The following is an 11864-nucleotide window of genomic DNA, read 5'->3' as shown; positions in this document are numbered from 1 at the left end:
AAATGTTCTTAGGCAGAAATTGTACACAAAAAGGGTATTATTCCTCCCTTCAGTTGGAGTAAAATAACTTTTGCATAGATTAAGATAGAGAAAAAATTCCTTTTTCCTCTGTAAGCTGACAATTGCTGGAATCAAACAAAACTGTCTGCAGGGACCTGAGATACCCAGGACCAGAGTTATATACTTTCAAATAAAAACTTTAGAAAAAAACATCAAAAAGCGCCTATTTATTTTTGTGTTTATTAGAGGACTGATATCACATACAACCATGTTGAGCACTTTTAACAGTGTTTTATGTAATTTCAAAGGGTTACCTGTAAAATGATACCAAACTTTTGTATGTAAACCTCTGCATGTGGGTATGGGATGCTTTTGAAATTGGGTAGGCCAAATCCAGGCGAAAATCCCCAAAATAGCTTCAGGGTGTAAGAAGTTAATACTTAAGTACTGTAAAAATATTGTATTTAATTACTTTTACACAAGTAAACGTAACAACATTTTACTTGAGTGGGACACTCCACTTTTTTTGAAAAATATGCTCATTTTCCAGCTCCCCTAGAGTAAAGCATTTGATTTTTACCGTTTTGGAATCCATTCAGCTGATCTCCGGGTCTAGTGCTACCAATTTTAGCATAGCTTAGCATAATCCATTGAATGTGATTAGACCATTAGCATCACGCTCAAAAATAGCCAAAGAGTTTCGATATTTTTTTCCTATTTAAAATGTGATTCTTCTGTAGTTTCATCGTGTACTAAGACCGACAGAAAATTTAAAGTTGTGATTTTCTAGGCAGATATGAGCCGTTTCTCAATGTCAAGGATACTTCCTTGGCAGGACTAGTCCTTACAAGTCACTTCCTTCAGAGGCGAGGCGAGGCTCCTTTTAAGCATTCGGAGAACACGTTAAATGGAACAGGCTAGCAAGTGCACGTCATTACGTCATTGCGTGATTGAAAGGTGTGCTTTCGGTGCTGCGCGCATAGGATTGTGGGTGATTTCAGCGCGTGAAGAGCGCGAAGGATACAAATTTGCATCCTTTCCTGTATATGGGATATTTCTCGAACGAAGGACTCAGTCCTTGGCTGAAATTTCGAGGATCCTCGACATTGGAACAGTCCTTCGACCGACGTCGATGACGTAGCATCCTCGAAATTCTAGCTTCCGAGGATCCTTCCTTGACATTGAGAAACGGCTACTTGGCTGAAATTTCGAGGATCCTCGACATTGGAACAGTCCTTCGACGGACGTCGATGACGTAGCATCCTCGAAATTCTAGCTTCCGAGGATCCTTCCTTGACATTGGGAAACGGCTATGGTTAGGACTTTACTCTCATTCTGGCGTAATAATCAAGGACTTTGCTGCTGTAAAATGGCTGCAGGAGGCGCAATGATATTAAGCAGCAGCTGAAAATAGTCCCCTTAGTAACTTTCAATAGCATGGGACTATTTTTGGGCACTGCGTAATACATTTTTGTACAATGGTGCATTTACACACAAATTTTGACATTTAGGTGATCATAATGTTCTTATTGGTTGAAATATATCTTTAAATTAATGAATGACACAGACAGGGTTTCTCGAAAAAAAATGTTTATTGTGCCTCTTATTGTTTATATGGCTTTTTATGTAACAGAATTTGTTGAACACAAACAAAATAGTAATGGTAATACATTAGCCAAGTTGAGAGAACAAAAAATATGACGAAGAGTTATAGCAAAGTAATCTCAACATTCCTTTCGCATTTGCTATACGTGTGGCTGTGGTGCAATTCTGAAGAGGAAAGAGGTCAGTATGACAGCTCACACACTCTCTGACAGCACCACTGTGATAACATTCATTGAACAATGTAGTACACTACAGCTTATTGAGTGCAGCCATACTCACATTCAACACACAAACACACACAAACACATCTGAGTTCTGGTCATTGTCATATTGCTTGACTGAGACAACTGAAATATGTTCAGTGGCTCACGACCACCAAATTGCATACGGTGTGTTTTTGGCAATAAACGGACCCAGGTTAAAGGTAAAACCAGCCAAATCTATTACTACGACGAAGAGAGAAGATGAGGGTTCGTCGATAGCCGTGTAGGATACGCAAGATCGTTTTCGTTTCATTGTAAGACAGCGGGATTTCTACAACACACATAAATATTGCCTGTATCTAAGCTGCCCAGACAGCAAGCGTTTGGTCCTTACAGAAATGCCCTGAGTCTGAATTTTAACAAGAGCTTTGAATACATATATAATGAGCTTTTCAAGTGAGTGTGTGTGTGTGCATGTGTGTTAGATCGGATGCATTCCCGTGTTTCATTATGGTACATGAGATCAGATGTAGTTATTGTGTCTAACCCGATGAGGTCAAATTGCGTAATGGCACACAGCACTGGGCTCGCCATATTTTAATTTGACTCATTATGCACTGCATAACGTCTGAGTGAGTATGACATCAACGCAGTATGACTTTTGGGTAATAGACATGAGGGTGTAATGGACAGGTGGATGTTTGGAGCTGGGCTCCTGACCCTACAAGCTGCAAACTTTGGCACAGTCACACCATTCAATTGGCAGCGAATCGTATGACGCAATAAAAAACAGACACGAAACGGGAGTCCCCTAAAAACACAGCTCATCCTAATGATCAATGGGAGATACTCTGCCATTGATCTGATTATCAATGACTTCAATGCTGAGCCAAAGTGCCCAATAACCCAACCAAGCAGTTGGATAAAGACCCAGCAAAGGTTTGCCAGTTATAGTAATCCGATTATCTTTCCGTATTTCTGCCCAGAAAAGCTATCCAAACGAAATATAACTAAGAAAATAGAATACAGGACAAAAATATATAAAGGTATATATAGATATGTATGGGCTTATTCATAAAATGTAAAGAGAACAAACTAGCTCAATGTTGAAAAAAGTCAAAATGATATCAATGACAACAGAAAAACGACTCTATTTTCAGTTTCCATTCCGTATTTTCTTTTGCAAGAACATTTTCTTTGAACCCGTTGAAAGTCAGCTGTTAATAGTGTAAGTCCATTTGGCTTCTCCTTTTGAAAAGTTTTTTTTTTAAAAAAGCAAATTTTTTCTGAAAAGCCAGTTGTTTTGTCTTTCGCCTGCCCTCTCGTTCTGCGTGAGAGGTCCTGAGAAGAGGTTTTTTACGTGAGTCGCCTCAAATCAACTCACTAATGTCTCTCATCGTTGACCGTGCGGCCTGAGTTAGAAATGTCTGTACAGGTAAGGCTGGAAGAAGCGTGCTTGCGTGGCTCTTTCACTGAGCTCTTCCTCCGTGACTTTTTCTGGACACCTCCACGTTAGGTTCCTGGCTGGCCCAGGCTTCTCCGTCGCTGTCCGTACCTCTCTCCTCCTCTCCGTCATCGTCGTCGTCGTCTTCCTCCTCTGGTGAAGGCTCGCTGCCGTTCTCCGTGGCCCAGCTATCATCTTCATCCTCCTGTTCTTTCTTCATATTGGCCAAAGCTGGCGGAGGGGCCGGCTGTTCGGGCTCGGGCTTCTTCTCTTTGCTCTCGGTCTGGTCTTCAAAGGCCTCTGGGTTTTCCAGCATTTCTCGGATGAGAGGAGGCATTGGGCCTGGAATCTCCATCTTTAGAGTTATAGCCCTTTCTGCGCCTGTAGCATACAACACAAACAGTTCCTTTAGGGACAATGTGAAATTTATATAGTTTTATAAGTTGAATTTCATATTCTGCTTACAGTATGATATAATCTTATGTCATTTTGATGCCTGAAGTGCTTTAAAGTGTTTTAAAAGAAACACAGTAGTTGTAAAGCTAAAGTGCTTATTTGTCTGGTAAACTGACCCTTGGTGCTGATGCCACGCAGGTCAGTGATCTTCATCAACATGCGTGGGAACATGTGGGGTTTGTTGGGTCGGCGGCGCCGTGCGTATATCTTCAGAGCCTCGAGCAGGGGTTCCTGCAGACGATCTACACGCTCAGGCTCCTCAAGGTCCATTCGGTCTACAGAGAGAGAGAGAGAGAGAGAGAAAGAAAATCAGTAAATATTAAGCTGGATGTAATGTAAAGATACAACTTTCTGAAGAGTTCTGAATATTAAAGGGATAGTAACCCAAAAATGAAAATTCTTTCATCATTTACACAAACACTGATAAACACAAACAAAGATATTGGGCCCTATTTTAACGATCTGAAACGCAAGTGTGAAGCGCAACGCGCAAGTGAGTTTGTGGGCGGATCTTGGGCGCTGTTGCTATTTTCCCGGCGTGAGAAATAACTCTTGCGCCGGGCGCAAATCAATAAGGGGTTGGTCTGAAGTAGGTTCATTATTCATAGGTGTGGTTTGGGCGTAACGTCAAATAAACCAATCAGAACGCTAGCCAACATTCCCTTTAAACGCAAGGGCGCAATTTCCATGGCGGGTTGCTATTATTATGACGGATTTACCAGGCGCACGCCAGGAGCGGTTCACAGCCGAGGAGACCGACGTCCTTGTACGGGGGAATCCCACGCTTGCCAGCATAAATCGGGCACGCCGTGTAACGGGAGGTGGATCTGCCTCAGGACTTGACGCCAGCAGAGGACATCGCTGCGTCCACCCTCACCGCTGAAAGGGTTTGGGGGCTTTGAAATCGGACCCAAGAAACGCAAGCAAGGTCCAACCCCAAAGTACTCTTACAAATCAAGTTCATATACATTAAGGTTTCTTATGAAAACATTTTAATTATTATTTACATAAAATAAACGTAATACAGCCACACAACAAAGTTATGAAAATATTTTAATCGTTATTTGCATGAGAATAAATAAAAACTATCACCACAATGCTCACCACCACCCTTATCTCGTGTATTAATATTTTTAAGTGTAACAATTTATGATTTGCAAAAATAACTGTTGCATCTGTGTAGATTAGATAAGCAAAGTGTATGCGCACCCTATACATTATGGTCAAGCATGCGCCCTTAAAATAGCATAATGAACAACGCGCAACGCGCCACTGACTTTAAACTTTTTTTTCTGGTCAGTGGCGCAATTGTTTTTTGAAACTGCAAAATAGCATCAGGGATGGTTTGCGCCAGAACACGCCTCTTTTTTTGCGCTGAACCACCCAGGGAGCGCAAGTTCATTCCCTAGTTTGCCGACGTGCTTCTGTGACGGGAAAAACCCGCTGTGCGCCGGGGCAAAATACGAATGATACATGCGTCACGGACAAAGTCAATTGCGCTGGGTGCAAGCTAGAGCCCATTATGAGGATTGTTCACAATTAAACCGTTCATGAGCCCCATTCACTTCCACAGTAATCTTTTTATCTACTATAGAAGTGAATGGGGCTTACGAACGGTTTGGTTACAAACATTCCTTAAATTGTCTTCCTTTGTGTTCATCATAACAAAAACATTTATACAGGTTTGTAACAACATGAGATTTTTTTATTTCTGGGCACACTATCCCTTTAAATGAATTAAGGTTATAACGGTTAAATGTACCTATTGAGTCTACAGTTTACGAGTTGTGTTTCTTAAAATCTTGAGAGGAGGGAGAAATATGATTTTTGTATAGGTGATGTATGTGATGATTTTTTTTGTGGTCTTATGCTGGGTACACACCAAAAAAATTTTGGGCTGATCCCCCCATTCCGATAATCCTAGATATGTCCCGATTATCTTGATGGCTCTACAGATTATCTTATCAGATTTTCCCTTGGTGTTAGGTGTGTTAAGAGTGTCTAAACCTGATCGGAAGAGCGTCAGAGCCGCCCTGATCGTGAATCGTAAATATTAAACATGTATAATATTTACGATCAGAAATCCTAATATGTGGCGATACCCCAAGGACAAACAGGCACAAGCTCTTGAGATTATCATGTGAAACGAAACAATATCCAATCAGAAAGCGAGATGATGGAAGACAGAAGCAGTCATGGTGCAGCGCAAAGTGAACTTGTACAGACCATGGTCCCCCTGTCTCCATAACTTCACCCAAACCCTTTTCTTTTTATCCCTTGAATTTTCTGTGAAAATCATTCCAAACACTATCATTAAAATTTATTTCTGCACGTCATTGGCCACGCTTATTCTGAAGTCTCGCGAGATTTTGCGAGATTTCCTGTGTTCACAGTCGAGCCTCTGGTGTGGTGTGCTGTCTTTGACACATCATGGCACACTACACACGGTTAAATCAAGGATTTTTTATCATCATGTTTGTGGTCTATCACATTTTCAAAATCTTATAAGATATAAAAAATCTTTTGGTGTGTACCCAGCATTATGCATTTATTACATTATAAATTTCAAAAAGCTAAAGTCCCCCATAGATCTAAAATTATCAAAATGACTCGAATTTCCTGTGAAAATAACTTAATGTCTTAAAATAGCTTGAATGTAACACCTTTGCTTAATTTAGTAAACATAGGTTCATAATGAAAATGCAAACTAGTCCCCGCCTCCACTCAATCACACAAGCTTGGACTACTTGATCCACTCGGATAACACAGTGACGTGATTGGCTACAAAATGCTTGTGATATTGAAAATGGGTGGGTTCATATTACGTTTTTGAGTCTTTTGAAAACTGCAGTTGTAAGAAGAAGATACTCAGCAATGGTGTTGACTGGTGAATTTGCATATGGTTTTTCTTAAAGCATATTAAAAACACAACAAAGACATATAAACAACATTAAAAACTTAATTTTAACCATAATGAGCAACTTTCAACTTTTAAATTATCTTAAAGGGACAGTTCACAAAAAAATGATAGTCACACATTTGACTTCCATAGTAGGAAACAAAATACTATGGTTATAATGTGGTCACCATCATTTATCAAAATATCTTCTTTTTCATACAACAGAAGAAAGAAACTCATGAACTATCCCTTTAAGGTAACTTGCAGCCCTTCTAAAGTTTGCTGATGCCCCCTAGTGGACCACGGACCCCTGGTTGGGAACCACTGATCTACAGCAAATCCATTAAGGACTGCTTGCTGCGACTAGGTGGCAACAGATACACAGACTGCATGCTGTAATACCTCCACAGATGAGACAGATGGCGCTGAGTAGGCCGGTCTCCGTGTCATCCATCTCGAGGGGCAGAAGCTGACCGGCAAAAGCGAACACAAGATCTGTGAGTGGGCCAAAGCCAGCATTATGCATCTGAGTCCGGTTAAGGGTCAACCCATCCGAAAAAGTCATTGTGTCTTGCTCTGGTGTATATCGTGTGCAGATTCGCAGCATCTGTAAGACACAAACGTTCATGGGGTTACGGAAAATGCGAGTGTTACTGTATGTAGCGGCCACATGGTGTTCAAGGTGAGGGCTCGTACCAGAATATCCAAGCAGGCCGATTTAAGGAGGGTGATCTGATCTGCGATGGTGAGGGTGGTGAAGCCTGGTAGGCGTTTGGCAAACTCCACAATTTTAATGATGCACTTGGTGGAAAGCTCACTGAACTTGTCCCATAGACCCAGATCCAGCTGGACTCGGTGATCTGAGCTGGAGTTCTGAAGAAGAGCAATGACAAAGAGGACATTTGGACACAATTTTTAAATGATGCTGTCACCTACATCAGTTCATGCACTCCATTACTGAAAGATTTAGTTGTTGAAAGATTAAAAAACACTCACTGTAGTATATTTTCCCAGCTGGCAAAGGGAAGGAAAGGTCTCTTGATGCGCTTTGCTCACTTTGTTAACCAGCTCCTCCAGTTCCCCGCTCAGCTCGTAGCTCTCTGGAGGAACGATCTCGTCCTTAATGTCCTTCTTTTTCTTATTTCGATCATTGCGCACAGCTGAAAGTCACAGAGAGAAGCTGCTTAATATTTTGACGGCGAGTCAAGTTAACCCCCGCACTCCCAAACTATTAGATGTACAACACAATGCGATAAGCTAGCAAAGCATCTCTCGGCAGGTGAACTGAACATTTTATTAAAGCTAAATGTAATTTTTTATTGCATTGAGTTAAAATATGATTTGGTTTTTTACAGGTTTTCACCCTGTCTCCAAAAACACATCACACACAAGATTTATAACTTGTAAGCTGTATCATCATGTCGTGCCTAGTTGGGACACAACGTAACCCAATGCCAAATCCCTACCATAATCACTATTACACTGAAACTGACCTCAGATCAGACATTATGGGTGTTTGGTTAGTGACCGAGGGGAGAAGAGCACTGCCAACCCTACACCCCATCTCTATTCACGCCCCCCTCCCATTCTTTCCTTCCTCTCAGGATATCCAGTAATAGCAAAAGCACAATGTGATCCCGGTCCCTACACACATCCCATACATGTAAACACACACATACATGTCCCAGCGGACACATAGACGGCCAATGTGCCACTTTCCCTCTGACATCACCGCCCGTGACCCTGGCAAACGAACAAACACAGGCCCCAGACTCGGGCTATTGTCTTTCTTAAACACAAATCTGTTAATACCAAGTCATAAAATGACTAGAGGAAAGGCTACCAAAGAAATCACACCTGGTGATGGATTCATGTGGGTGAAACTACAGTCACGAAACCCGAATTGAGCTTTAACCTTCAATGCTTTGTTTGCCGTGTTAGTCATACTTTGTGTTTTCGAGCATCTCGAACCTGCAGTCAACAAGCGTCTCGTCTGCAGCGTGTTTACGCGTGTATTTTTAAATCCCAGCCACCGTGTGCGTTTGCCAGTGTCCCACAAGAGTCTAGGCTCTAAATTTGTCTGCAGATCTCTGGGCGGTGTGTGTCTCTTTCACAACTCCGAGCCTACATCAGCACCTCCATGTCTGCCCTCCTGTTAAACAGTCTCTATATTTGCATCCGTGTGCGTGTGGGTCTTGGCGGAGGGCCACGGGGCCCGCGTGCCTGACGGAGCACTGAACCCTCACCTTCCTTGGACATGCCAACCTCGAAGCACTTCTGCAGTCTGCAGTACTGGCAACGGTTGCGTGTGACCTTGTTGATCTGGCAGTTCTTGTCGCGGTGGCAGGTGTACACCATGTTCTTCTGAATACTGCGACGGAAGAAGCCCTGTAACCCACATCCAGGAGAGAGAGACTAGGTCAACTGAGGAGTATATGTCAAACATCACTACAGTACTTACTAACATACAAGTGTGGGTTGCCTAAAGATGCAGATCTTTAGTTTTGAAATGAATGTAATATTTAAATGGCTTTATTTGGGTGTTTTAGTTAAATAGAAAATAGACAGTATGCACGCCGATGAAAACAATAGCAAAGAACTTACAAATAGCAAAGAAGAGTTACACACTTTATTGTCTGGCCACAAAAGTTAACCTTGTGAACTGGATAAGACAAATTTATTATTTTGTGAATATTTGTGCTGTCACAGTTTTTTGTCACATCAGCAAGACATATGAGACCTTTTAACAAGGATTTTACCACACTTGTGGCATGCCTTATGCTGCATACACACAAAATGTGAAGCATCCCTTTCCTCGCGGGATTTAACTTCTTGTCATGCTAATTTTTTTAATCAATGTGTGTAATTATTATACACACATTCATGTATATATTTAAGAAACATTTACATGTGTATATAACATTTATATATAAACGTGCTGGGCAAAGATTAATCGCGATTAATCACATACAAAATAAAAGTACATTTTTGCATAATATATGTGTGTGTGCTGTGTGTAATTATTATGTATATTTAAACACACACACATAAATATATACATTTCAGAATTTTTTTGTTTATATCTTTTTACAAAACTTTCATATAAAATAGAATATATAAAATATAAATAAATATATATACACATGTAAATGTTTCTTAAATGCACACATGAATGTATGTGTATTTATATATACATAATAATTACACACATAGTACACTTGTATATTATGTTACAAATCACGTTTATTTTGTATGCGATTAATCGCAATTAATCTTTGCCCAGCACTAGATTTTTATATATTCTCTTTAATATAAAAATTTGAAAAATCTTATATATAAGTAAAACATTTCTGACATGTATACATGTGTGTGTGTGTGTGTGTGTGTGTGTGTGTGTGTTTTTTTGTTTAAATATACATAATAATTACACACAAAAACACACAAACTCTAGCCTGGTTAGCCAGACCTACATCAAGATGTAAGGTCTGGCAACTCTTCACACAAACGGCTCAATGCAAGGGGCGGGATATAAGGTTGTCCCTCAAAATGCCTCTGCACGCAATAGGATAGCGCTATGACGGATCAGAGCAACGAAGAAGGTGACGTAGTTACCGTAACCAGTCGGCAAAACTCCAAACACATCTTTCTTGCTTAAAAAGGACTTCAGTAGGGTTTATTTGCTCTTCTCTCAAAGAAAAACATAAGTCTAATGCTGCCTTCACGTGCTATGGGAAAGATGATATTTTCCATTTGTGAACTGGTCGTTACCAGCGTGTTGTGTTCAAGTGCATTTTCCATTTGTGAACTAGAACTCGGGCATCAAAATATTTTACGAGTTGCCCAGTGGAAAATACCACATGAGGGGTGTTCATGTGCATTTTCCAAGTGGGATTTTGGTATTTACCATAATTACGATAGCACGTGAAGGCAGCATTAGTCCTCCAGAGTCGCGGCCAAAGCCGCTTCAAAAGATAGCTGTTCGCCAGCAGCAGCAGCCATTCTCTGTTTTCAAGTAGGAACCGTTGCAGCTCTGTCGTCATCATGTTAAGCCCGCCCCACAGACGCTACACACGATGTGATTGGCCTGACCAAATTTTGGTTTTTGGACCGGTTAAGTGTATTGTGAGTGCCTAGACTAAACCCTGGCAGCAAATATATTTTGCGGCCGCTAGGGTGCGTCTAGATTTCTAGGCTACACAAACTCACTTTTATTTTGTATGCGATTAATCGCAATTAATCATTGCCCACCACTAGCGTAAAGGTGTCCGAGGCGAATAGCGCATATTTTTGCAGTCTTTGCGCCAGCCAAATTCGTGTCATATGCATCTCCCTGTGCGAGTCTGCATTAATTCGTATCTTTGTGTTGACTTTGTGCGTAATCTACTCACGCAAATGGTTAAATAACCCATAACACCTCTTAACCAAGCTAAATTGTAATAAATAAATACAAATAAAAAACTCGCATGTGACTCATGAAACAACTGTATCTTTAACAAAATTATTTTTTATATATTTGTCAAACTTTTACTCCCTGCTTTCCAGTTTATTCAATTTTCATTATTTTTTTTATAGCACCTCACAATTTTGCATTGCAGTTAAGCAGGAAAAACATAGTATAGGCAAACATATAAAAAATTAAATATGTGACCCTGCATGTGAAAAGCCAGTAAAAAGAAATTTTTTGTAATTTATTAAAATTATTTTACATAATCTAAAGAACATTCTGTGAAAATATAACTTTGATATCTTTAATATTGCCTGCTTGAAATCAATGTGAATTCAAACTTTATGCTCCAAATCTCCTTATAAACCTAGATATTAATAGCGCTATCAGTTTAAACGTTTAAAGGTGCTGACAGTAATAAGTGCACTTTAAAGTATGCAAAAGACAAACCATTTTTTATACGCAAGTTCTCATACACCATCAATAAGGAGTTTGTAACAGATTAACGAAAGAACATGAGATTTGTCAGGCCGGAGGCGACGAGATGTTTACCTTGCACCCCTCGCAAGAACTGACACCATAGTGGTACCCGGAAGACTTGTCCTGGCAGACGAAGCAGGGTTTGTAGACACGAGGTGGAGGTGGCGGAGAGGGGGAGCTGGGCACCATCTCCTCTGAACTGGTGCTCTGGGTCTCCACCGCTAAAAAGAGAGAAAAAAAACACATCAGACCTAATGAAATCACTTCACACTATTTACACAACACAGGAGGATTTAATGAGAGTGAGATATTAAACACCACATGCCGAGAAGA

The 11864-nt window shown here is 40.6% G+C and overlaps 1 protein-coding gene across 2 annotated transcripts in view; it reads right to left on the bottom strand.

Annotated features, from left to right (window-relative positions):
* Nucleotides 1-1573: 1573 nt before the first annotated feature.
* The window catches only part of rarga (retinoic acid receptor gamma a), a 60537-nt gene continuing 50246 nt past the window's right edge, over nucleotides 1574-11864 (bottom strand). For both annotated transcript variants that reach the window (XM_065285334.2, XM_065285335.2), the window contains 7 exons: nucleotides 11604-11752; nucleotides 8854-8995; nucleotides 7604-7767; nucleotides 7304-7480; nucleotides 7010-7214; nucleotides 3825-3983; nucleotides 1574-3633 (listed from right to left, as the gene is read on the bottom strand). In XM_065285334.2, coding sequence (XP_065141406.1) covers nucleotides 3278-3633; nucleotides 3825-3983; nucleotides 7010-7214; nucleotides 7304-7480; nucleotides 7604-7767; nucleotides 8854-8995; nucleotides 11604-11752 — 1352 coding nt within the window. In that variant the 3' untranslated portion in view covers nucleotides 1574-3277. The remainder of the gene's footprint in view (nucleotides 3634-3824; nucleotides 3984-7009; nucleotides 7215-7303; nucleotides 7481-7603; nucleotides 7768-8853; nucleotides 8996-11603; nucleotides 11753-11864) is intronic.

This window comes from Paramisgurnus dabryanus, chromosome 21, assembly GCF_030506205.2.
Source record: "Paramisgurnus dabryanus chromosome 21, PD_genome_1.1, whole genome shotgun sequence".
NCBI classification, from domain to species: domain Eukaryota; kingdom Metazoa; phylum Chordata; class Actinopteri; order Cypriniformes; family Cobitidae; genus Paramisgurnus; species Paramisgurnus dabryanus.
Note: the sequence above shows the minus strand (reverse complement) of the source record. Positions and strands in the feature narration are given on the sequence as shown.